The 26,160-nt window shown below is 38.6% G+C and overlaps 4 protein-coding genes across 7 annotated transcripts; 2 read left to right on the forward strand and 2 right to left on the reverse strand.

Moving 5' to 3' along the window:
- On the forward strand, nt 3,212-9,189 carry LOC109724480 (probable leucine-rich repeat receptor-like protein kinase At5g49770). 3 transcript variants are annotated; one of them, XM_020253321.1, is made up of 20 exons: nt 3,212-3,360; nt 3,558-3,784; nt 4,211-4,334; nt 4,409-4,480; nt 4,824-4,898; nt 5,009-5,080; nt 5,167-5,328; nt 5,457-5,531; nt 5,613-5,684; nt 5,809-5,880; nt 5,981-6,049; nt 6,135-6,209; nt 6,307-6,378; nt 6,458-6,592; nt 6,690-7,159; nt 7,243-7,401; nt 7,564-7,700; nt 7,783-8,002; nt 8,088-8,323; nt 8,454-9,189. In XM_020253321.1, the coding sequence occupies exons 2-20, from the start codon at nt 3,706-3,708 to the stop codon at nt 8,958-8,960; spliced, it is 2,883 nt and encodes a 960-aa protein (XP_020108910.1). In that variant the 5' UTR covers nt 3,212-3,360; nt 3,558-3,705; the 3' UTR covers nt 8,961-9,189. The 3 variants fall into 3 exon arrangements, with proteins under 3 accessions (XP_020108910.1, XP_020108912.1, XP_020108911.1); XM_020253323.1 differs by having other exon boundaries at nt 3,218-3,784; nt 7,249-7,401; XM_020253322.1 differs by having other exon boundaries at nt 3,219-3,784; nt 7,246-7,401.
- Nucleotides 9,851-13,162, reverse strand: LOC109724484 (probable dolichyl pyrophosphate Man9GlcNAc2 alpha-1,3-glucosyltransferase). Its single transcript, XM_020253327.1, has 6 exons — nt 12,677-13,162; nt 12,398-12,596; nt 11,334-11,441; nt 10,884-11,045; nt 10,409-10,661; nt 9,851-10,319 (listed from the first exon to the last, which is right to left on the reverse strand). The coding sequence occupies exons 1-6, from the start codon at nt 13,099-13,101 to the stop codon at nt 9,877-9,879; spliced, it is 1,590 nt and encodes a 529-aa protein (XP_020108916.1). The 5' UTR covers nt 13,102-13,162; the 3' UTR covers nt 9,851-9,876.
- On the forward strand, nt 14,323-16,694 carry LOC109724483 (L-ascorbate oxidase homolog). Its single transcript, XM_020253326.1, has 3 exons — nt 14,323-14,758; nt 14,930-16,048; nt 16,125-16,694. The coding sequence occupies exons 1-3, from the start codon at nt 14,505-14,507 to the stop codon at nt 16,420-16,422; spliced, it is 1,671 nt and encodes a 556-aa protein (XP_020108915.1). The 5' UTR covers nt 14,323-14,504; the 3' UTR covers nt 16,423-16,694.
- On the reverse strand, nt 17,416-23,378 carry LOC109724481 (probable galacturonosyltransferase 7). Of its 2 annotated transcripts, none has more exons than XM_020253325.1 (10): nt 23,059-23,378; nt 22,529-22,557; nt 22,393-22,446; nt 22,227-22,283; nt 20,682-20,784; nt 19,829-19,884; nt 19,300-19,592; nt 18,765-19,122; nt 18,135-18,677; nt 17,416-17,981 (listed from the first exon to the last, which is right to left on the reverse strand). In XM_020253325.1, exons 1-10 carry the CDS (start codon nt 23,177-23,179, stop codon nt 17,700-17,702), a joined length of 1,896 nt encoding a protein of 631 aa, XP_020108914.1. In that variant the 5' UTR covers nt 23,180-23,378; the 3' UTR covers nt 17,416-17,699. The 2 variants fall into 2 exon arrangements, with proteins under 2 accessions (XP_020108914.1, XP_020108913.1); XM_020253324.1 differs by having other exon boundaries at nt 19,778-19,884.

Below are 26,160 nucleotides of genomic sequence, written 5' to 3' on the forward strand. Positions count from 1 at the left end.
CCTTTCAAGTGACTGGTCAAACATGGCACCCGGCAATTTGTGGTACATGACAGGATTTACCAGTCTAGTCGCAGTCATTAGACTTGACTTAGATTAAGTCGCCCTGGGGAAGTTTTGAGTCATTGTTAACACATTTAAGTGGACTTAAAGGGGGCATTTAAGCGGCCATAATTGTAATTTGTTTGTAAGTAACAAGAGTTGATAAGAGTTGAAATTTTAGTTCCATTTTTTTTTTTCTTTTTTTGTCACTTCGTTTATTATATTTAAAAATAAACTTAGTTAGAAATGTAAATCAATTAGGATTTGAACTTGAAATCTGAGTACCAACCACCAAGTCTTTTACCACTTATAATAAAAACAGTCGGTTAGTTTCATTGTTGAAAATGATGATTCCGAGAAGAACATTTTGAGTCTTTTTTGCCACCCCCAATCCAACGCACCTCGCGGATTCAGTGAGCCAATTCGGCTGGCCGAATCAGCGAGCATAGTACTACTTTAAAAACCAATAGCTTAAAGGAAAGCACATTTTAGCGCTCTCTCTCTCTCTCTGAGAAACGCAAAAAAGAAAAAAGAAAAAGGGTTCAATCAGGCATTAATCTTGTTGTTGTATGGTCATAAAGCGAAGAAACCAACTTCTCCGGCAGCGAAATCGGAAAAAGAAAGAAGAAAAAGAAGCAAGTGAGAACTATGTTTTACAGAACAATGCTGCAACTGCATGTAGCTTCAAATTCGGAGAGCTAAACTGAATTTAAGTGTGATGCCGATAGGTGCTTCGAATTCGGAGAGCCCCAACTTTTCCCTTGAATAAATGAGATCAAATTAAGTCCGAAAGGAGTATGTCAAGATGCAATACTACACTCTCAATGCGTGTATAGATTGTTTTGAATTGAATGCAGAGTGATACTGATAGGTGCTCCGAATTCAGAGGGCGTGTACTTTTCCTGAATAAATCAGATCTAATTAAGTCTGAAAAGGGCAAGTTAAGATGCAATAAGTACACTCAATGCGTGGAGGTTGCTCAACCATATGCTATTTTGAAATAGACTCTTGTACTCCTTTCGATTCACGTTGTGTTTGACTCGCTTTTTTTAAGGTACTTTGCTTTATTTTATTTCGATTTGAGCTATTTCAGTCAGCTAAATTAAAAATTTTATAAAATTTATTAGTAATTTCGTCAAATATCACAACTGTTCAGAATAATTAGTATTGCATCTACCTCGCTCACCCACCAAGCTAATGGATGAGCTCGAAATGACTATTAATGCAATAAAACTGAGGCTTTATTTGGCATTTCCTTTTATTAAAAAAGCAAAAAGAAAAAGACAAACTAAAGAAAGAAAAAAAATAAAGGAAAAATAGAAAAGGAGAAAAGAAAAGATTGTGGTAGAGCATATGCCGTTTAATTGAGAGGAAAATTATGAATACATCACAATTGAATTTATACCAATTTTTCTCGACATTACATTAATTCTTTTTTTGTTTCCTAAATTTGGAATTAACACCACTTTAAGTGCGACATGCTATACTACTTTCCAAAAATTATTTAGACAATGTGTGCTATCGATGCTCTTACCATATCATTTTTAGTCAGAAATTACACATATTTAGATGCTCTTTTTTTTCCCAAAAACAGTAATTGAGTTGCTCAAACGTATTGATTATGATATCCAAACTCCTTATCATATCGCGTCACCGAAGGATCAATTATATTTTATTAGATCAATCTTGTAAATAATAAAAGTTTAAAGTCGGTTCTAAACTTTTTTCGTTTTAAATTGAAAAAACCTTATGTTTGATTTATATATCTATTATTTTATGACACATATTTTTATCTCTTTTTTTACTTTTTTTTATAAAAAACACTAATACTACATATGCACATTATTCCTATTCTATAATAAGTGTAAATATTACATCTTAATTTTTTGAAAGCTAGAAAATCTGTACTTATCATAGCACTTAAAATTTTTAAAAATATATAAATTTTTTAATTCAAAGAAATGTGTAAAATGTACACTTCTATACAAGAGACGTGCACTTAGCATTTTTATTGCTTTAAACACAGCGAGACAACCGACTGTCCCTAGAGCAAGTGACAAAGGGCATAGTGGTTGGTACCCGAGATTCTAAGTTTGAATTCTAGTTGATTCACATTTCTAGTTAAGTTTATTTTTAAATAAAATAAATAAAGCGGATAGCGTGCTACTTATTTCTCTAAAAAAAAAAAAAAACACAGCGAGACAACCCATTTTTGAGGTTACATTTAGTAACTTATCCGTGAAGTACCGTGTGGCTTTCTCCACAGGGAAAAGAAACCCTGTGGTTGGGTAACTGTTATTAATTGCATAATTATATGTTCAATTTGTGTGCTATGCTTTTTGTAATATTTCTGTGACTATGTTATATATTTAATAAATTAACAAATATCCATAATTTATTAGCTTCATATCGAGTTGCCCACATGCGTAGCTCCTGCGTCTTTCGTCGATTTTCAGTGCCCCTCAAGTCTCGCGGAAGTAGACATTGACTGAGGTAGCTTTCTCCACGGCAAATTATTACTTGGACTCGGTCCACTGCGTCGTCCGCTGCCTTCCATTGCATCATTTTCGAAAACATCACCGTCTGACAAACCAAAGTCTTTTCAAAATTCGGTGTTTAAATCTGTTGTTGTTGTTGCGTATCTGGATGGATGCTGGTCTTGAGGTCAGAGGTTCCAACTTCCATGCAAACTTTAATTTGGAGCTGTTGCACTCCGTTTCAAATAATTGCTGGTTAGATGAAGCGCAGAGTCTACGGACAAAATAAAAGTAAAAAAACATTCAAAATCATCAAAAAAATTGAAATATTTTGAAAGTGAATGCAAGATGGATTTGGTGGTCTGTTCTTTTCTTTTCTTCTCTTTTATCTTTTCTGTTCTTTTCTTTTCTTCTTTTCTTCCTTTTTTTTCTTTTTTCTTCTTTCAATTTCCATGTACCGAGGCCTGGATGCCTCAACTTGTAGCTAAGTTCACTACCTAATTGAATGAAGCGATAGCACGCTATCTTTTCTAAAAAATAAAAAAAATAAAAAAAAAGATTTGGTGGTCCGCGGATGATGTGGCGGACGCGGTCCATGCAATATTTCTCCTTGAGTGAGGAGTTGGTTGGGGAGAACATAAATGGAAGTGACACCACCAACAAGTAATAGAGAGAGAAAGCAGGCCTCATGGGCCCACACAACTACCTTTCCTTTCGCACCACTTGAAGATAAAAAAATATCTAAACATCAAATGCATTTGGAAATTGGAAGCACCAAATTGTTTATCTTTCCATGTTGACAAAATGCCACCATCATCATCATCATCATTCATTCTCTTCAGTGGTAAGAAGCAGAAGCAAAAGCAGAAGCAAAAGCACTTGCCTTAGAGAATGGGAGATGGTAGGGGGTCTATTCTCCTATGATTCCCAACCATGATCTCCATCTAGAGCCAAAGTGATTGCAGGCCTGATTGGCTTTGAAGACAAGTTTTGGGCTTTTGGGAAAAGCAGCTTTTGCCTAACTTCCAATCTTATGATTAGGCTCCTGAAGAATCTAGAGGGCATCATGAAGGGAATCATGGTATTGGGTTGTTGCTGCTGGTTGCTGCTTTGATAACCAACTGACGAAATCTGTGTCGTCTAATACCGAGCCGATTTGACGGAGTTGGCACTTCGGCGAGGCGCGGAAATGGAGACGATTCTCAAGCGTTTCTTGGTGTTTGCCCTGCTGCTTCAATTCAGTTCTGGAACTACAGATACACAAGATAGTAAGTATACTATGCTATGATTGAAACAGAAAAGAGAGAGAGAGAGAGAGAGAGAGAGAGAGAGAGAGAGAGAGAGAGAGAGTTAATCTTTGTTTTACAGTACCTGAGCCTGAAAGATTGCTGTACTTCCAATAATTACCATGGCAGAAAAAGTCACTTTCATTATGGCCATGTTTGATTGCAAAATGAATCACTCAAATTTCCTTTTCTTCACAATGAAACTGAATTATGCATGAATGATTCCTCTATTTATGAACCAACCAATACATCTTGAAGAAAAGAAAGAAAGAAAGAAAGAAAGAAACAGATGTCTTGAATGAAAGAAACAGATGTCTTGAATCATATTTTGGTCTTTAGGATTTGTTACTATTCTAAAGGGGACAGCAGAAATATATACTACAGTTAATTATTTTGAATAACTTGCAGCTGCTGCTCTTCGGGCCTTGATGAGTCAATGGCAATACACACCACCAAGCTGGGGGCAATCGGACGATCCGTGCGGCACACCGTGGGAAGGAATAAGCTGCAGCAATTCAAGAGTAACTGTGTTGTAAGCTCTTATACCTGAACATCTTGATTGCCTCTTCTGCGACAAATTTTGCCCAAGTTCTTTGTAAATTTCAGGAAACTGTCGACTATGGGCATCAAAGGTACACTAAGCGGTGATATAGGGCAGCTCAGTGAACTGCAATCCCTGTAAGCAGAAGCTGATAAGCTCTTGTGACATACTTCTCATTACGTGATAATCTAGTTCCATATCCTGCAACGCCAACAGGAAATTGCAATAAAATTGCTTCACCATCACTTTTCGCATTTTCAAAGATGCTCAAAAGTCTGGATTGAAAGAGGTTTTTACTGGCAGAAGACTGACCAACTTTTCTACTGTTATTTATACTCTCGTCTCTTTCCTTGCCTGCATCTGTGTGAATGAACATGTAAACATGCACACGCTCATGTTGTGTAGAAAGCATTTATCTGAAAATTCTTGCTGAATCTCTACAGTAAACAGCATATTCATATGGCACTTTAAACTATGCAGTGATCTGTCGTACAATAAGGAGTTACGTGGTACCCTACCTCCAGATATCGGAAACCTGAAAAAGCTCACCACTTTGTAAGCGCAATACATATTGTTACCAAATCCTATCTATCTACTTCATATCAAGCCTACCGACTAGTCATCTGATTAACTTGCCTTTTGCTTCTATCTGGTTTATTTAAAAGGATCTTGGCCGGATGCAGCTTCAGCGGTACCATCCCATATCAAATAGGAAGTCTAGGAAAGCTCTCATACTTGTAAGAATTGCTATATTTTACTTCCCACTATTATTCTCTGCTCTTATTGCCATAGACGAAGCAATAAACAATCAACTTTCTTCCAGGGCCTTAAATTCAAACCAACTAGGTGGCAAGATACCTGCTTCCTTGGGTAATCTTTCCAAACTTTACTGGCTAGATGTCGCAGACAATCAGCTGACAGGGCCTCTTCCCATCTCAACTGAAAATACCCCAGGATTGGACAAACTCATCAACACTAAGCACTTGTAAGTCAAATTCATCCAACATTCCTCAAACCAGAAAAAAGAAAACTTATCGACCATCCGTGTTAGGATATCACAATATTAATATGAACTGACTTTGTGTTCATGGTTTATTGTTATCTGGCGCATAGCCACTTCAACAAGAATCAATTAACAGGTCCAATCCCAGAAACTCTCTTCAGCTCTGAAATGACGCTGATACATGTGTAAGCAGCTATAACTGCCTAACCTCTAATTCCTTCATTGCGGTCTTCGACTTTCGCTTAACCCTACCAATTGTGTTGCAGTCTTTTTGACGGAAATAAGCTCACTGGGACAGTTCCAACTTCCCTAGGACTTGTTCAGACACTTGAGGTCGTGTAAGTGCACTTAACAAGAATCCTAACATACAGCGTAAATGCTTTCTATTGAATAAGTAATGTCTCCTGAACTCTATTTCATTCGAGAATTTGGACTGAAATTTGTTTCAATCTCTTTTGACAGACGACTGGATAGAAACACCCTGAGCGGCCCAGTTCCTTCCAATTTGAATAATCTTACCCATGTCAATGAGCTGTAAGTTATCTGATAATTAATACGCTCAATAGGACCATCACAAGTCAGCTGTCTCACTCAGTTAAAATCTGTACCCTTTCATTGCTTGAATATCTTTCAGTAACTTAGCAAACAACCAGCTAAGTGGATCGCTTCCAGATCTGACGGGAATGAACGCCCTCAATTACGTGTAAGAACTTGATTGAATTCTGTTGGTATTTTTGTGATCCTCGCGATTTACTTACTGTTGATTGAATTCCGGATAATTTTTGCAGTGATTTGAGCAACAACACATTTGATCCTTCAAAAAGCCCGATTTGGTTTTCGGATCTGCAAGCTCTTACTGCTTTGTAAGTTCTCTGAATTTTTGACATTATGAAGACGCAGCTTTTACTTAATCATGGGGACTTTTAGTTTTATTTTGTTTTTTATCTCCTGGTTATTCAGAATTATACAATCAGGAGGGCTTTATGGTAAAGTTCCACAAGAGTTATTCAGCCTTCCTCAACTGCAACAAGTGTAAGTCAACCACTAGCTAATTTCAGATCATAGACGGCGATACTTTTTTCGCTAACAGATTAGTCCTCATTTCTGGCAGAATACTAGATAACAATGAATTCAATGGTACTCTTGACATGGGCAGCAGCATCAGCGAGGACTTATCAATCGTGAGTTTCAAAAATAATGCCTTTACCTCGCTAACGGTGAACTCCGTCTACAATGGAACTCTCATGTGAGGTCTTCGATATTGCAGCATACTTTTGAACACATATATGCTTCTTTAATTCATTCTTACGTGTTCGACTATTTCTTATGCTCACCAAATACAGACTAGCAGGAAATCCAGTTTGCGATAAATTGACCAATACTCAGTACTGCAATCTGGCGCAAAAGCAACAAATGCCTTATTCGACGAGCCTCACAAAGTGTTCCTCTAACTCCTGCCCCCTTGATCAAAGCCTGAGTCCTCAAAGCTGCACTTGTCAGTATCCATACGAGGGAGTGATGTATTTCAGGGCACCGTTCTTCCGAGATGTCACAAATAGTTCCCTTTTCCAATCACTTGAGATGAGCCTCTGGACAAAACTTGATCTAACTCCTGGTTCGGTTTTCCTTCAAGACCCCTTCTTCAACGGTGATTCTTATTTGCAAGTACAAGTAAAGCTCTTCCCGTCCGGCGGAAATTACTTCAACCGATCGGAGATTATGCGAATTGGGTTTGATTTAAGTAACCAGACTTACAAACCCCCACATATGTTTGGTCCATATTACTTCATTGCTTCTCCCTATCCTTTCCAAGGTGGAATATTGAACAACTTCTCAATAGGACGATTTAAATTATTTTGGTTTTTTTTTTCCTACTGACTAAGGTTATATATTTAGCAGCAGTTGAAGGGAGAGGCTCATCAAAGAATACCGCCTTGATCATCGGAATAGCAGTCGGTTGTGCACTTTTGGTCGTCGCACTTTTTGCAGCAGGCATCTACGCTGTAAAACAGAAGCAACGAGCTAACAGGGCCATGGAACTGAGCAGACCTTTCGGTAGTGTTCTCCACTAAGTTCAAAATATACCACACATATAATTTCATCTGAAAATAGCAACCTGAAACATCAAAACAGAAAACAAAAGAGAGACAACTATTTGTATGTCACATAAAAAGCATCATTTGCAGAATTTATAATTTCTGAGTGTGGTGATTTCAGCATCATGGTCTCGTACCGAAGACAGCAGTGGGGCACCACAATTGAAAGGAGCAAGATGGTTTTCCTATGATGAGCTAAAGAAAAGCACCAACAACTTCTCGGAATCTAATGAATTAGGATTCGGAGGTTACGGAAAGGTAATAACCATTGACCAATCGTAATTTATACGAGTTGCGCAAATGCAGTTGAGGTATTAAAAGAAAAGCACTGCTACTTCAGGTCTATAGAGGAATGCTTCCAAATGGGCAATTGGTTGCTATTAAGAGGGCACGGCAAGGATCAATGCAAGGCAGTGTTGAGTTCAAGACTGAGATCGAGTTGCTATCTCGCGTTCATCACAAGAATCTAGTAGGCCTAGTAGGTTTCTGTTTCGAGCAAGAAGAGCAGATGCTTGTATATGAATTCGTCGCCAATGGAACACTGCGGGATTGCCTATCCGGTACATCGACCGCATCTACACTAATGTTTTATAGTGTATACTTATTTTTATTTCACTTATTTCTTGGCTATAATCATCAATGCAGGAAAGAGTGGAATATACCTGGATTGGAAGAGGAGACTCCGGGTCGCACTGGGCTCAGCTAGAGGACTGTCTTATCTTCACGAACTCGCAGATCCTCCAATTATTCATAGAGATGTCAAATCGACTAATATCCTACTCGACGAAAACTTAACTGCAAAAGTTTCAGATTTTGGCCTCTCCAAGTTGGTCTCAGATAGTGAGAAGGGGCATATTTCTACCCAAGTAAAAGGAACATTGGTGAGTACAATTCATATCAACTAGTGTAGGATGATATTATTATTCACCGTGTTAACGTCGTGCCGATGCTTCATTTTATCATTCATGCACAAGTAATCTGGACTGACCTGTCTTATTCTAAATTATACAGGGTTATCTGGACCCCGAGTATTACATGATGCAGCAACTGACGGAGAAGAGTGATGTTTACAGCTTCGGTGTGGTAATGTTAGAACTAATAACTGCTCGACAACCGATAGAGAAGGGCAAGTATGTAGTTCGAGAGGTGAAGCAAAGAGTAGACATGAATGATGAAGAATATTGCAGCCTCAAGGAGTTAATGGATCCCAAAGTCTTGAACACAACCCACTTAATAGCCTTCAATAAATTTGTGCAGTTAGCTTTGAGATGTGTGGAAGAATCGGCAGCAAGTCGGCCGACGATGAGCGACATCGTGAAGGAAATTGAAACAATGCTGCATAGTGATGGACTGAACACAAACTCTACTTCTGCTTCTTCATCTGCCACTGATTTTGGAAGTGCAAAAGGCGCTCCTCACCACCCTTACGACGACTCTTCGATTAAGAAGGACGTTAGCAGCGGTGCATTTGAATACAGCGGCGGTTACTTATTTGCGGGAAAAATTGAACCCAAATAGCATGAAATGAATGCAACCTCCCTTCAGCCTAATTCTTTCCAGTCTTGTTCTCACCCGACCTCTATCTGTGGGGATCCTTGTACATTTAGATGCTTTTCTTTTAAGCTGAGTCGCGTGAAAGCTGTACTACTATTTCTTTTAAGCTGAAGTGCTTTTGTATACTGTTTTGGATGATCAAAAGATGTCAAAGATCAAGGTATGATATGCCGTTCCAGCAATTGATTCTGTATCTGAAAGTTCAGACAAAAAATTCATTTAGTCGATGAATGCTCTACTGGTTTACTCTATGACAGGGCCCAGTGCGCCTGCATCATAGAGAGAGAGAGAGAGAGAGAGAGAGAGAGAGATGGAGGTGTACTGGTGCAGCTAATTTTAAATTTCAAATCATGTTTGAACCTGTGGACGTTCTCGTCTAATTCAACAGCCGAGATCAACGCCACCCCTTTGTGTAGAAAATTTCATTGTCCGTTTTCGAAACAAGTGTCGTTAAGAAATGATAAAACTAATACACTAATTTCATCATGCATTACATTATATCGACTTGTTGAACAACAGATTCATATATTTATTGCATAAAATCCTCAGCATCAAAATCCAAATTATTTGACTAATTATTTATCAAGGAACAAGTGTTGCTTTCGCAAGAAGAAATTTGGATAGCTCGAAAAAGAAAGGATGTATTAGTATGGAAAATTTTAAAGAGGATGATAATTGAAGTAAAATAGGAAGGAAATAAATAAATCACACGGCAAAACTGAGAGATCAGAGGACCACAATCATCAAGAGTACTACAACTACAAAGAAGATATATTTTTACATTTCTTGAATAGTTTCTGGAAGAAAAATTAATTTATCATTCAAAAAAAAATTTAATACAAAATCTCAGGGACATGAAAATTGTGCGTAAAATATCAAATCAAATATGCTTCTTTGCTCTCATTGACAAAGAAAAGGATTCTGATAGCGTCCATTGCCTAATATTGGTGTACATAACTAAACTCACAAACTGAGAAAAGCAAAGAAACATAATCATGGCTTCAAATAGGAAAGGATACTTCTCCGGAGGCTGCGTAATTACATAGACAAAATGTAGTATGATGGAGAAAAACAATGGAAGGGCCAAAAGCTCTTTTCTTGTATAAAATCTGCTTGTCTTCGTGCCACGACTTCGATCAGGGGAGTGGAAAATAAGACCAAAAAGAGCAAGAACAGCTATGTATTGTAAAATAAGTCGATCGCGGCGAAGAAGAGGGTACATCGAGAAAAGGGCATAATAAACGAACCACCCATAAAGCTGAGGTTCTTGTAGCCCTAAAAGGCTCGCGGGCAAAAGAGGCAGCAATATAGACTTCTCGTGCACTGAAAACAAATGTGAACATCAAAAAAGGCAGATCAACAACCAGAAAGGTTCGTATAAATAAAGGTGCAAACAGGGGTGAAAAGGGTACCTTGGTAAGAAAATAGAAAGAAAGAAAAGGAGCTATTTAACAGAGAGTAGAGGAAGCCGAGATTGCTTGGAGATTTCACTTGCTGAACTAATGAAGGCAAAAAGCCTAGGATAGTGGTGAAAAGACTCAGAAGTTTTAGTGATTGGACCGAGAACAATCTCTTCCACTTGATAAAAACTGAGGTGCTACACCAAAAGTTGGCAACGTAGTCCTCGAAAATGCCCCTTTCAAAGGGAGCTAACCGAGAAAGAACCTGCATAAAATTGATAAAATATGAAGCTTTTAGCTTTACTCACCAGGTCACAAAAGAAGCAACAGGAGGTAAAATGGAGATAAGCAGGACTTGCTGTGATTATAAGACCTAGAGGATTTGTACTAAATAAGATGATCTTTTAAAATGAGCAATTACATAAATAATCAGACAGGAATAATTAAGTTATCATCACCAGTTCGAGGTGAAATGTGCACTTCTTACCTCAATAAAAGCTTCCAGAGAATGCAAATAAGGCCACCAGACAAGTGCAAATGTTGCCAATACCACAACACCCAGTTTCGTTACTTCAATAACTGGAAATCGACGCTTAAGGCATTTCCCCAGAAGATGGCTAAAAAATGCTGGTGCGAAGTATAAGCTCATCTGAACACCAAACAAATCATGTTATCTGATGAAGCGAAGGAAAAGAATACGACAGATCATAAAAAGCTGCTACTAATGCCGGAATTAATTTTTGGGTGCAATAGCTTAAATAATAACCAATGAGTTGATTAATAGCTAATAGATGAAAATTTAACAACATGCTTTTTGGGAATAAAAAAAAGAATATACAAAATTACAAGCTAGATTTTAAGCATCAACTCCTTTCCCATGCCATGCTTTATGCCATAAGAAGGTATAACTAGAATAATGAGAATTTTAGAAGGCGACCTGCTTGTGATTGATTGCAAGAGTGAAGAGAGCAGATGCCGCAAGCTCATTTTGTGACAGGACAGCAGCAATGGCTCCAAGTGTTAGTCCCAGGCTGATGCAATTATACTGTTAAAGGCTTTGGTTAGAAAATCAATCATCTCATACGATGAAAAAAGATTCACACTAATCCGCATAATAAGCATACCACACCAACATATGTGGAAAAAGAATAACAATGAAACATATTTGGATCAAACAGTAATAATATGGTTAAAATTTAAAAAAAAATGGCATATTTGAACCCAGCTTTTATGAACAATAGGCCTAGCTTTTTCACAATTTGAGAATCCCCAAATATATGAAGTTTCTTTTCAAGGACATGCATCTAGCTTTTTTCTCTTGAATTAAATACAAAATCACCCAAAATCTTGCGATGATTGAAGAATATGAATTCCGCACATCATTAACACTATCTGTCAAAAAAGATCAGCATCTTCTTGCAACAAACCAAGGGCTGATTCAGTCCAATAGTTTGTTTCTAGCGACATTTTGTTGACAATGATCAATGGACCATTTCAATGATCTTCTTAATTCAGTATAATTGAATTGAACGGGTAAACATGGTTGAATATGCCATCCTGAAATTTCCTCATACTACTTGTTTGTCTCACCGAAATTAACACCAAGTATCAGGCATTTCAAACAGAAACTCAGAATGAGAGCAAAAAAGAAAAAAAAAACAAAAAAACAAAAAGTAAATATTAAGTACGATAAAGCAATGCTGTTAGAAATGATCTATATACTAATAAGGAAATTGTTTCAAATGTGCCATATATTGGAAATGGCTAGGATTTGGTTTCAAGTGTAAGTAGTTTTCCAACCTGACATTTCTAGATAATCCTTTACTACTAAATGATAAGAGTGTCAGTTCCATGGATGTCATCAATATAAGGAATGAGAAGCGATTGCAACTAAATCATCATACTAAACTAACTCTGCTAAGAATGATATCAACTATTGCATTGACGATACCTAGAAAGTAGAAACATTTCGATTTGAAGCATTTTCGACAAGAACCCTACCTGGAAATGCCCGTGATCAATGAGAATTAAACACGGATTGAGCAGAATCATTGCAAGGAGCCACAACACTGAACCCCCGTCTCGATCACAAACTCCACCACCAACAAAAACACGCCTATACACCCACACGAAGTAGAGAGCGGCGGGAAAGAACACGATCAGATCCGAGGAAAGCACCGTCCACCTCATCAGCAGCTTCCTACAAACAAAAACCCTAAATGCCCAAGTACGGGAACAAAAAGATCGCAAATTGGAATACAAAATGGGGGTCATTAATACGAGGGTTTGGATTCGAATCCGCGGGATGCGCCGAGGGCGACGGATTCGGGGATCGTGGCGTTGAGGAGGAGCGCGTGGGCGCGGCTCTGGTACGCTGAGAGCGGGGGGTAGTCGAGGCCCCAGTAGGAGAGGTCGTTGGCGGAGGAGTTGCGGTACCAATCGGAGGGGGGGAGGTGGAGGGCGATCTCCATCCAATGGCGCTGGGCCTCGTAGTCGCCGTACTTGGGGGGCGTCCCCTCGCCCGAGTAAGGGCCGAGGGAGACGAGGACGCGGACAAGGAAGGCGAAGAGGGAGATGAGGAGCACCGTGGGAGTTGCGAGACTCGGGGACGACGACGACCATGGGAAGAGGGAGGAGGAAGTGGGTGGATCCGGGGACGAAGAGGTCGTCGTCTTCGTCTTCGTCTTCGTCTTCGTCTTCGCCATGGGAGATCTCTATCGAGCTCGGACACGGGCGAGTTTCCGCTGTGTGAGTGGGTAATTATTACATCACACAGCATTTTAGGCAATGCAAATGCGGCGACGCAAACTGATCTCGGCGCCGACTTCGTATTTTAATGGACCGCGCTGATTGGTTAAAAAATGGCCCAATTTAGTCTACCAAGAAAATCGGGATTGAACTGATCGGATCCGGCCCAGACATTTTGGATAAAAGTCGGTTTAAAAATACCCGGCCCAAAAATTTATTGTTTATGTCTAGTTTATATATATACTAGATTTTCGCAATAACAAAAGTATTAATTAAATATACTTTTGTTTGTCAAACAATCTAATTAGAAATATATAATATTAAAAGCAGAGACAAAACCAAAAACAAACAACCCCTTAATTGCAAATTCGTGGCATAGTAGTTTTTAATTATCTTCCTTTTTTTTTTGGTACTAAAAAGCAAATTATCTTCCTTTTATTATTATTATTATTATTATTATTATTTTGGGTTAATTATATACAGCTTTCTGTAAACATATCAAATAGCATATATATTCTTACAAAGTACAACTTTTTATATTTATTACTACAAAAGTCCTAATATTTTAAATATACTCCTATTGTTAAGATCCATTAGAAAAATATAGCTAACAATAAATAAAATATTTAATCCTGATTAGTGAATTAGATAAATTGGCTTTTTTACTTCTCTTATATTATTTATGATGGTAGAAAAGAAGAAAATAATCGTCGGAGATTTTTAGAAGAATATTTTTGCATAATTTTGATAGTTCGGACTTTTGGAGAGAGATATTTGTGATGACAACATTTCAGTTATATTTTATTAAAAAATAAATGATACTCTGACGGTAATAATCCAGATGGACAAATATGAATTTTACTAGACTTTTTCAGAAATAAATATAAAAAAATTAAATTTTGTAGGAATAAATTTGTTCCTTATTTTTTTTAGATTAATTTCGTGCTATTTCCCAAAGGAAGCAAAAACCGTTAGAAGGCATGGAGAGGGCGCCAAGCGCGGAGCAACGCTCCCCCTCTTGAATTTTGAAGTTAAAACTCCTATTTCACCATCCCTAATCACTAAATCCCTAATCACTAAATACCTACACACAACGTCAAATATTCCTTCACCTAAAAACTAATATTCCTCCTCGCGCGGGGAAGTTTCCGCACAGAGAGGAAGCGTNCATCCATAAATCACTAATCCCTACCACTTTATCCTCAAAATTGAAGTTTTAAGTTCTCCTCCCCCCCCAAAACACCCCACTTCTTATCACCTCTTCCTCATTCCTCACCTACCCATTAAAAGAGAACTATTACAAACAAGGTTTTTACTCTCTTCATGAGCCAAAGAGAGAGCAATTGAGCATAGAAAAGAAATGTGTCGGCGGGGGGTCGCGGTTTTCGCACTATTCTTGTGTCTCGTCGGCCGGTGGCCGGCCGTGGACGGCGAGGACCCGTATCTCTACTTCACGTGGAACGTCACGTACGGCACGATCTCGCCGCTGGGATTTCCCCAGCAGGCCATCCTCATCAACGGCCAGTTCCCCGGCCCGAACATCAACTCGACCACCAACGATAACATTGTTGTGAATGTGTACAATTTTCTCGACGAGCCATTCCTCCTTTCGTGGTGAGTTCCTAACTGTTTGTGAAACCTGGAAGCATTATTTGTTTTTGTGATTTTAGTTATTTCTAATTTTATGATTAAATTTCTCATTTAATTCGTACTACATAATTTTGATTGGTTGATGCATGGATTGATTTTGAGCTCGAAAATATTAAAACATATATACGTGCGTAGGAATGGCATCCAACAGAGGAAGAACTCGTGGCAGGACGGCGTGGCGGGGACGAACTGCCCCATCCCTTCCGGCGGGAACTTCACTTACCACTTCCAGGTGAAGGACCAGATCGGCAGCTTCTTCTACTTCCCCTCGGTCGGCACGCAGAAGGCCGCGGGGGGCTTCGGCGGCCTCCGGGTCAACAGCCGCCTCCTCATCCCCGTCCCCTTCCCCGCGCCAGCCGACGACTTCACCGTCCTCATTGGCGACTGGCAGGCCAAGTCCCACAAGTCGCTCACGCGCCGCCTCGACTCCGGCCTCGCCCTCGGCCGTCCTGCTGGTGTCCTCATTAACGGCCACAGCGGCCGGGACGCCGCCACCGGCCGCGACGACCCCCCTCTGTTCGCCGTCAAGGCCGGACAGACGTACCGGTTCCGAATCTGCAATGTGGGGACCAAAACCTCCCTGAACTTCCGGATTCAGGATCACTCCATGAAGCTCGTAGAAATGGACGGATCGCACACCATGCAGAATAATTATGACTCTCTCGACGTGCACCTAGGCCAGTGCATGTCGGTGCTCGTCGCAGCCAACCGGCCCCCGAGAGACTACTATATGGTCGCGTCGACGTGCTTTACCAAGTATCTCCTCACCGCCACCGCCGTCATCCGGTACGCGGGATCGACGACCGCACCGCCGTCGCAGGAAATTCCGCCGGCACCGACCGGCTGGGCGTGGAGTTTCAACCAATGGCGGTCCTTCCGGTGGAACCTCACCGCCAGCGCCGCACGGCCCAACCCGCAGGGGTCCTACCACTACGGCGCCATCAAAATCACCCGGACCATCAAGCTCGTAAACTCTGCGGGCCGCGTCGACGGGAAGCGCCGGTACGGGCTCAACGGTGTGTCGCACGTGAGCTCCCCGACGCCGTTCAAGCTCTCCGAGTACTTTGGCATTACCGGGCGCGAATTCAGGTACCAGATCATCGGGGACGAGCCGTCCAAGCCAGACGCACCGATGATCGCTGCGCCGAATGTCATCAACGTGACGCACCGGAATTATGTGGAGATCATCCTCGAGAACCCCGAGCCGAGCGTCCAGGCCTATCACTTGAACGGCTACTCTTTTTTCGCCGTAGGGTAAGACAAACTATCGAGCCGATAGACTGATGTGAATTCAGCGCGCTTGTTCTGATAATAACAATTTTTGAGATAGGATGGGAGGCGGGAAGTGGACGCCCGCAAGCCGGAAAGGGTACAATCTACTCGACGCGGTGAGCCGACACGCGATCCAAGTGTTCCCGAAGTCCTGGTCGGCGATCATGCTTGCGTTCGACAATGTGGGGATGTGGAACCTCCGGTCGGAGCTGCTGGACAGGCAGTACCTGGGGCAGCAGCTCTACATCAGCGTCGTGTCGCCAACGCGGTCGATAAGGGATGAGTACAACATGCCGCCGAATGCGCTTCTCTGTGGAGCCGTCGTCGGCTTGCCCACGCCGCCGCCGTATTCTTGAACAGCAAGTGGCAGTTTTGCTATTTGGAAACGGACCAAAAATTCTTGAACAGCAAATGGCAGTAGTTTTGCTCTTTGAGAACGGACCTAGAGTAGGCAGAAGAGGGGGAGAGATGTAGAGAGGATTGGTTAGAAAAAAGAGGCATCCCCCAATTTTGGTTTTGTTTATTTCTACTGCTAGATTTTTTTTTTTTTTTGGCAATACAGCAATTAATGTCTCAGAATTTAGTTCTATAATGTTTTATCATCACGTGGCACCAAAGTAAATCCTTCCATATTTTTTCAGACAACATTAGTACTTCAATTCTAATTCTACGCCAACCTTCAAGATATGAACTAAATTACAGCCTTGTGAATCCCATTTGGATCATGAAACACTGATACTACTAAAACCAGTGCATTATTTATCAAGAGCCTAGAATAAAAGGTTCTGAGCATTGTTTCCGGTTCAAATACTACAAAATGAAATGCAATTCAAGCACACAAAAGAACAAAGGAATACGATAGAAACAAGACAGCTATAAATTAAGATTACTACACAGCTCCTACGAGAGTAAAGTCCAGGTACTACAACGTGTACAATCACGATGCATCATGCAACAAAACAATGCTGCAGTATCCATCAAGAGCTCAAGCCGCCAAAACCTTCCGTGAAACATTTTTCATTCAATAATCAATGTCCAAAATTGATAACAAAGAATTTGACTAGCCAAAGGAAAAAAAAATCCATTTATACATTTACGAAAAAAAAAAAAAAAAAAAAGACAACAAGAACGACAACAAATTAAAAAAAAAAAAATTCTACATTAAAACAATTTTGGGGGGGGGGAGGGGGGGAGGGAATCAACCTGCAACAACAAGATGAAAGCACCAATGGAATTTCAGGTGCCAACACATGAATGCTTCGAACTGCGCCATAAAAATGAATGGCGAGTCGACTACCCATATTTACCTGCACTAGCTCTTCCACAAATCATAATTACCACTTAATAACTACTCTCCAACATCTAACTGCTGAAAAATCATTTCAGAACGCTAGAAGTCCAATAAACAAGTTATTATGGATCTTCTGCTCTTTTCAAAATGAATGGCCATAAAGGACCATTTTCTTCGCTGCCACACCATTCACTTTTCACCACAAATATGATATAGCATGTCTTTGGGAAGCTACAAGCATTTGATGCAGCATAGGCAAAATTGAGTCAAGAGAGTAAGATGTAACCATCATTTAGTTTCTCTGATAACCTTCAAAATCCCAATTAATCATCTCGAGATTTTTTATGGGTGTGCATTGCACTCATCCATAAATCGCTCTCCTCGTGTGAGAAATTTCTTCCAATACTTCTTGTACTCTGGTATACCTAAATCAAGCCAAGGTTTCATGTTGCCATTGTAATGTAATGAAACGGCATTCCTTGCGTCATCTGCTTCGAGTCCATAATCATAACCAAACCCGGATAGTGTCCACTTATTATCTAAGGGATAGATTAGATTTTGGAATGCTAGTAAGCTTATCGGAAAGGCAGAAGCTTGAAGGGACGCCTCACTATTACCCTGAAACTGCAATTTGGAAAAGAAGAAGTACACAAATATCATAACTAAGAGAAACAATAAAGTACAGATTACAAATGTCCTCGCGGAAATGAAACTAATATAAATAGAAGTTATTTTTACATTGAATAGCAAAAGTAAAAATAACTTGCGATTTCATACCTGTTCGAGAAGTAGCAGATACTTCTCAGTAATATTGTTTTTCCTCCAGTTCTCCAAATCAATTATATTAAGTCCGGACATCCAGGCGCAAGAATCAGCATCATAGATGTTTTTTCCCAAGTATCTTCTCAGCTGACGTAATCTAACCCCACAAAATTTGGCAGCACCATTCACCTTGTTTCCCAAATCTAGGTTCCATAACGGAGACAAGTCACGCTGAACGACCACATCATCGTCCAATATGACAACTTTTTGCAAGTTCTTGAATATTTCTGGAAGGAAAAAGTGTGAGTGACTGAAAACAGATAAATATTCTGTTCTCATCTTAGCAGTAGGTTGGTCCATGTTATGAATAGAAACCCGGAACTCTTCAGACAAAAATAGCTTCTGTGGAGCAACATTATGTAATTTTTTCAAAACAAGGCTTTCAAAGTTTATGACACGAAGAACTGCTTCCTTGTAAGAATGCCTAGAACACCAGAGTTTCATGGCATAGTAATTTTGTGCATCTGTTAGCAGATGAAAAACCATATTCCCTGTCACCTATGAAACCATGGAAGAGAAAGCCATCAATTCAAAGCAGTCATGACAAATTTTCAGGACTGAACTATAAATACACAGTCTACATACCTCAGAACTCATTACAGTTGAATTAATAGCAACAGAAGCCGCAAGGATATTCCTAGAGAATATAATATAGTGCCTATATTTTGGGGTGTCAAACTTGTGAGCATGCAAGTGCTCTGAATCAGCTGGTGGAGATCTGAAATATTCAACTGTCAACCTCATAGACAAGCAGTGTAAACTTTTGGGCATTGTCTGAACACCGAGCCGGTAGAGAAACGCACTCTGCTTCATATGAAAATGAGTTTCGTCCTCAGTCAGATAAAGTATCTGCCGGAGTTTCTTGTCAATATTATTGCAATCAACCGAGCATGATTTGGCTCTTGCAATTGTCTGCTCCATGTTCTTTACCTTCTTCTCAATACTGAAAAAGAAAGACAAGCGTCACTAACCTTCCAAAGAGCTAAGGAAGCCCACTGCCCAAGCATCAAGCTATACCAAAAACATTGATCTATAGTTCTTCAATAAGGGCTACAGTTTGATGCAGAACAAATGGGTTTCAAAGACTTGCGATCATAACACACATCAATTAAACACTTACAGAGGTGGAAGATCGGCATCAACAATTGCTACACTTAGCACTCGTTCATGGTCTTGAATACTCTGTTTCAACTCACGGGTCAAGTTCTCTTGGCCACGAAGTTTTGCAATGCTTGGGTAGTATGCTCTAGCCACAAACAGTTGATCTTTGAGTCTTTTCACTGTAGAATCCTTCATTACTTCTTTGTGTTCTACAGACCAGAGGCAGTAGCTCCCAAATTCAAGTTGACAAGATTTTTCAACTTCATCACCCTTCAAATCTTTGGCTTGTTTCTTGTGAATATTGCCGCCATTCTGAAAGAACAAAAAATAATGAAGTCTATAAATCCTAAACGTTAAAACCTTCCCACCATGATTCCCTTTGATATCTAGGAAAGGAAGAATTGATCAGTGACCGCATTGTACATATTTTAACACTAAAGAACAAGTCATAAAAATCAACCAGCAAGTACTCCACCAAATTAAAATCATCGACTTGCCCAAATATTAACATCTGTGTAGTTGCTGATACACCAAAAGGGAAGTCTTACGCTTCTATCTGGAGGTTCTAGTGGTTTTGGTGTAGCAATTTGTGGTGGCAGAGGAACTGCACATAGCGGAACAGATTATAACAATTAGAATTTAAAGGATAACAGAAGTACAAGGAATCCACAAGGAAAAATAAGCATGAACATGTACAACTTTTTGAGACAAGAGACTTAACACCAACAAAGGCCCAAATTTATAGATTTCCCAGCATGCAAGGAGCTCAATAAGACCAAGACCAACCATACATGAATAGATTAGTGCCACTGACAAGTTAAACCAGGCTTGACAGGTAACTAAAGAATTCATGCTGTTCCCATATAGTACCAATGAAGGGAAAAGCGTTTTTCATCATACAAGTGAATGAATATTTTCTTTAAATTTTAGCACCAATAAAGGGGCAGAATTTTGGACAGACATACAAAGAGAAGAAAAATCTGAAAAAAAAAAAAAATCACGAAGTAATCGATAGGTGTTGAACTTGCATGGGCATCACTCTCTTTTACTCATTACCTGGACAGAATAATTTATCTATTGGTTCATTTAAATTGTAGTGGAGATACAAAGAGAACTTGAAAATATCTTGAGATTACAGAGTGTGCCGTTTAATTACTACATAATTCATGCTCCCAATAAAGTAAGAAGAACACAAACACGTACTTTTGCAGCTGTGACTTTACATCTTATTATGGTTTCCTTTTTCATTTATGAAGCACCAGCGTTATTTATGATCTATACACACTAAAAGGCTTTTGCACTTTGTGCAAACTCCAATCAAGGAAAAGGCATACACTATCTTAGCAACTTCAGTTAAAAATTAAACCGTCAGATATGATAAGACTAAATGGTATTTTCTACCTTTTGGTTGAGAGTTTGATATTGCATCATTGTGGGAAGAGTCGATGGCAGGTTTCTCAAGCAAGTGCCCCCTAGCTTGGACCACATCCTTCTCCATAACACCCTAACAAAGATAAAGACACAAATATTCCTTCAGAAAACTTGATCAGCCTAATACACCACAAAATACCACACTTCCAAATAAATTCTTCTCCAATACAATGGCACTGGTACCAAGATAACTGCTACCATGAACAAAGGAAGTGGCAAAATAGAGAACAAATGAAAAGCATATCCAAACCATCACTCCCAGAAATCACGTGACAAAATTTCCTGCAAGTTCATTGCCATGACTACAGAAGTAACAAATAACAGACCAACACCTTAGCTCATGACAATGACATAAATGCCCCATCTCTGACCATGACAGTAGTGGAAATGACTATAGAAGTAAGCTAAAGATTGAAATACAGGAATTTTCGGATTTTATTTTTCGATGTTTATAGAGTTTTACATTTGCGAATTCACGTTAGCTCAAGTGTAATTCTAATGCGTTGATTGTTCAGTTATTTCACAGAAAAGCCTATATGAGCCCTAAAACATTATTCTTGTCCGCCTCAGTTCTATCGTGCATTGATTTTCATGTTAACTACATGATGCTACATATTTAGCAAGCTTGACTGGCTTCATAAGATTAACCGCATCCAAAATATGCAGCTGTCCGCTACGAATATAATGTGAGAAACCACGTTTACGTGCATAATTGGGTTAGTGTGGAGCATTATCTTCATAACATATTTTTCTACACAAATTTAGCAATGGGGATTCAAAACAGAAGACAAGACTCGTTCACTTTGAGTTTACCTAAATCAACCAATCCAACAAAGAAGAAACCAATAAAGCAATTCAGTTCATTCATGAAAAACATCATTTCTAGTATCCACAGGCATAAAAGAGGGCTGAAGCTAAACTTTGGGTTACGTCTTTACTTACCAATGCGTATACACTTGTATGTGTGCATCAATGTATGCTTATCTACAAATTAACAATCTAAAAAGTACAATGAGAATTCTGTGCATACTTAAGTGCCTTTTTGGCCCCTGCTTCATAGTGTGCTTCTGCAAGAATGGGGGTACCGTTTCGAGCACTTTTGATTCAAGCTTACTGGTACAAAAGCTATAATATATACAGGGACAGAGTGTTCTATGTCTAGAAAAGCATTAAACATACACAAGCGTGTAAGCCATCAATCAATCCTTTAGATGGGTGCCTCCTGTATGCAGTTGACGCCGATGCAATTTTTAATCAATGCAGCATCATAAAAACCAATGCAGTTACAGGAGCATGTAATACGATTTGCTTACATGAGCTTGTAGGATTAGCACTCATGGCAAGGCAATAAGTGGATAGTTGCTAACAATTTCACAATGCAACATTGCCAATCCATGATATTTCTTAAGATGTTTTTAGCACCATCCACTGACTAGAGGAAACTAACAAAGAACAACAAGAATCAATTACAAGATCTGAACATTGTTGGTGCAGTTCAAAAGGAGAATAGGAAACCTTTGGCAAAGTCGGTCTAAATTTCTCCATGATCTTTTCAACATTAGGCTGCTGATCCTGCAATGGGGCAATGCAATATAGGTTATCCATGTATCAACAAAATTTCCTACCTCGTACAACTATAATCTATCTTATCAACATCCAGTCAGCAGAGCACGAAACTAACCACTGGCGATTTTTTGACCCTTTCCGCCTGACCGAAAGAGTGAAACCCAACTTCCTATGCATCGTTAAGAGTACGAGTGATTACAATACAAAACAACAGAAGAGAAACATCTGATTCACTGCCCACAGATACTTACCTGCTGTGGCCGCTCGTCAGTTCCGTAACCTGCACAAAGTACCATAGCATCATCATCATTCATTATATAGTAATAAGTACGTTAAGTATGATACGTAACAAATAAAGGAATATTAAGGAACATTTATAAAAGCTAATTACACCCAGAATAGGCAGTCTCCAACATAGCACGCCCAACATTACTAATTAAACAAACGCAATTATTCCCTAAACCATCCATTAATGTCAACACTCCCATCCAAACCAAAACAAAGTACCAAACTACCAATACATCACAGCATTTCTTCAGATTCCTGAGCTCGGATCCATCAATAGAATCGAGGATCTGAGATCAAACACTACAATGCAAAATCGAAGGAGACATCTACGTCTCAAAATCCGATTTCCCCGAAACAAGTAGAAGAGCGAGCATCGATGAATCAATCAAAAAAAGCATTACCGCCGCCTAGCAAGCGATCCTCGGCGCGGATCTAAGTGAAACATAGGGTTCGATTACGATTCAGAGAGAAGAGAAGGATCGGAGCACGATACCGGAAGGGAAGCGGCCGAAGAGGAAGGCGAGGGGGACGAGGAGCGAGCAGAAGACGAGGGCGAGCACCGCCACGGAGGGGCCCCTCCACCTCCTCTTCACCGACGCCATTGGAGCCTTCATCTCTTCCCTCCTCCTTCCTCCACTCCTCTAGGGCATCTACCGATCCCTACACTCCGGAACCGCCCCCATCATCGTCCTCCTCCGTCACCACTTCCACCGGTCGGTCAATGTCGAGCACATTGCTGCGTAGTGAGCACGATTTCTCCGTCTCCTCCGATTCTCGGCTCGCTCTCGCCCTCGAAGATACTCCCAAGAGGCAAAGGAGNGGTCAATGTCGAGCACATTGCTGCGTAGTGAGCACGATTTCTCCGTCTCCTCCGATTCTCGGCTCGCTCTCGCCCTCGAAGATACTCCCAAGAGGAAAACGAGGAGAGAGAGAGAGAGAGAGAGAGAGAGAAAGAGGAAAAGGAGAGTGAGATAGGGCGGGGAGAGAGAGAGAGAAAGAGAGAGAGAGCGAAAGAGGTAACTGGGTAAGGAACCTTTCAATGGCATCACAATCTCCAAATAAAGCACTTTTAATTAAATTAAAAAAGAATTTGAAATCTTGTTGGTTACTAAACCGGATTTATGCAACTGCTTCCCAATATATATATATATATATATATATATATATATAAAATTTTTTAATTAAAACCTTCTTTTTTTTGGATTAAATAACGTTATGACTAAATAGTAATTTTTTACTCTAAAAAACTTTTATCAAATTTATTAATAATTTAAATATATATTTGAAGATAACAACGTCGAATTAACTGACAACTAGTAGTAATCAGGGATCTCGAAATTTGATAAAACTTTTAATTTAATTAAGAACGTTAGGTTGAATAAAATATAAATTATAATTTAAAAGTGAATTTTAATCAAAATAAAAAACAGTTACAACATTCGTTTCAGGACAACTTGTAGTTATAATTTACTTATTATTAATAAATAATTTAATAATAATTAATTGTAATAAAAGACTGAGAGGATATATTGGGTACTAAATTTAGCGACAGGAGGGATCCAACAAAGATTGATAATTGAAAGAAAAAAAATTCAAAACAAATCGTGTTTTAAATTGTTTAATATGGAAAGTATGGTATTTTTAATAATTTATTATATAAGTTGGGTCCACCAATATTTATGTAATAAAAGCAATTAATGCACAAATTAATAAGTTTACGTGTGGGGTAGCGTACAACTCGTGTCCCTCTCCCTCAACGCTCGTGTTGATTTGTTGGAGCGCTCGTGTGATTCGCACGAGTGGACCACTTTATGAGCTACGATTTGGTATCCAATAAAAAAAAAAATTTATTATGAAAATTGGTATTTAGTAAAATTATAATTGTTATGGACTATGAGGTTTATTAAATTTGATCAAATTTAATTAATGAATAGAGATATAATCTATGAAATGGTCTACACATCATTCGAAATTATTTAGTGTAAAGCATAAAAATTTAATTGTAAACTTTTAAACTCTTTTTAAGTTTTCTCTCTTTTTTGGATGGAGATGCTTTTTAGCACAAATTGGACCCAAAAAAAAATAAAAAATTCAATCCACTAGGGGACTCTATTATGAACAACATACATTTTATAGATATAAGTCTTATGTTATAGCAAATTTACACACTTGTCCAACAAATNTAAATTATTTTACGCAACTCTATATACAATATAATAATCTTAGACCGTATTAAGAGTTTAAAAACTAGTTTTGAGCTTTTAGTATTAAAAAAATTCAATCCACTAGGGGACTCTATTATGAACAACATACATTTTATAGATATAAGTCTTATGTTATAGCAAATTTACACACTTGTCCAACAAATTTTTTTAATACTAAAAGCTCAAAACTAGTTTTTAAACTCTTAATACGGTCTAAGATTATTATATTGTATATAGAGTTGCGTAAAATAATTTAGAGGGGCTAAATTTTGGATACCTATTCATTGTCTTTAATAATGTGGCATCGTAATCCATAATTAATATGGGCAAACATAATCTACAGCACATAATTTTCGAGAATAAAATTTTGTAATTCTTCGTCAAAAAATTTATAACGCATATATAACATATAGTTGAGACTAGAGTCTACTTAATCAGGAGATAAATAATATAAATATTTTATGAAAATTGATTATTGAGAAGTTTATGTGCTATATATCAAGGATATTTAATAGCGTCAATCATTGATTCGGGTGTTTTGTTATTAAAAATAATATAAAAGTATTATGAGCGCGGTGCATCTAATAATATTTTACCTCAATTCATAATTAGTATTTGATTTTTTTTTTTTCCTTAATAGTTTGATGTCTAGCTCTTTCTCCAGTTGAAACTGTTATTAAATTCTGTATTAAATTCTAAGACAAAAAGAAAAGAAACATATATTTTTTATTTTTGTTCCATGCAAAAAATGGACAAGCTAAGAATTATTTAACATCGAATTTAGAATTTACTTTGATATAATATTATCTAAAAATCAAGATGATAGAAAATAATTTAAAAATATATTCAATTGTTATGGAAATAATAAGGCTCTTATACTTTTAATTCTTATATAACATCTAAAATGTAATAATTATTAGAAACACACTAGGAATATCAACAGATTAGATTCGAGATGGGTTTTCAAAAACCAAACCCAAACCTGACAATGAAATCTGAACCTGAATTTGATGAAATTTAAAAATCAATATCCAAAATCGAATCCGGCCAACAATTTGGAATACGAATCCAAACCTAAAATCTAAACCCGAAACATTTATTTGGACATACAAAATCCATATCCCAACCTGAATTCGTTGATTTTTTATTTTTTATATTCGTTTAGCTTCAGATAAACCTTCCCAATCGGATTCAGATTTGAATTCGCAAGATTTCATATATCCGTACTAAGATTATCAAGATGAGTAATTTTCCAGAATAACTAAGGTTATAAATGTGCATGTTTTTAGTTTGTTCCATCCGGAAATAAAGGAAGTAGAAGCAAAAAGGAGAGACACATCACATTCACATGCAATGGTCTAAAATTTGTATTTACTTTTCAAAGCTTTTTA

Source organism: Ananas comosus, linkage group 18, assembly GCF_001540865.1.
Source record: "Ananas comosus cultivar F153 linkage group 18, ASM154086v1, whole genome shotgun sequence".
Taxonomy (NCBI): domain Eukaryota; kingdom Viridiplantae; phylum Streptophyta; class Magnoliopsida; order Poales; family Bromeliaceae; genus Ananas; species Ananas comosus.

Bases quoted from the DNA above. Each gene is read 5' to 3' on its own strand.
- LOC109724484 (XM_020253327.1), bottom strand. From the start codon at position 13,101: ATGGCGAAGACGAAGACGAAGACGAAGACGAAGACGACGACCTCTTCG. The intron at 11,046-11,333 runs GTCGCCTTCTAA...TTTGGTGTTCAG, and splicing joins TTGCAATCAATCACAAGCAG to ATGAGCTTATACTTCGCACC. The intron at 10,320-10,408 runs GTACCCTTTTCA...ATTTGTTTTCAG, and splicing joins CTTTCTATTTTCTTACCAAG to TGCACGAGAAGTCTATATTG.
- LOC109724480 (XM_020253321.1), top strand. From the start codon at position 3,706: ATGGAGACGATTCTCAAGCGTTTCTTGGTGTTTGCCCTGCTGCTTCAA. The intron at 3,785-4,210 runs GTAAGTATACTA...AATAACTTGCAG, and splicing joins AACTACAGATACACAAGATA to CTGCTGCTCTTCGGGCCTTG. The intron at 5,881-5,980 runs GTAAGTTATCTG...AATATCTTTCAG, and splicing joins CTTACCCATGTCAATGAGCT to TAACTTAGCAAACAACCAGC.
- LOC109724483 (XM_020253326.1), top strand. From the start codon at position 14,505: ATGTGTCGGCGGGGGGTCGCGGTTTTCGCACTATTCTTGTGTCTCGTC. The intron at 14,759-14,929 runs GTGAGTTCCTAA...ATACGTGCGTAG, and splicing joins GAGCCATTCCTCCTTTCGTG to GAATGGCATCCAACAGAGGA. The intron at 16,049-16,124 runs GTAAGACAAACT...TTTTTGAGATAG, and splicing joins TACTCTTTTTTCGCCGTAGG to GATGGGAGGCGGGAAGTGGA.
- LOC109724481 (XM_020253324.1), bottom strand. From the start codon at position 23,179: ATGAAGGCTCCAATGGCGTCGGTGAAGAGGAGGTGGAGGGGCCCCTCC. The intron at 22,284-22,392 runs GTTAGTTTCGTG...GCCCCATTGCAG, and splicing joins GGGTCAAAAAATCGCCAGTG to GATCAGCAGCCTAATGTTGA. The intron at 19,123-19,299 runs GTAAGTGTTTAA...TTTCTTTTTCAG, and splicing joins GATGCCGATCTTCCACCTCT to TATTGAGAAGAAGGTAAAGA.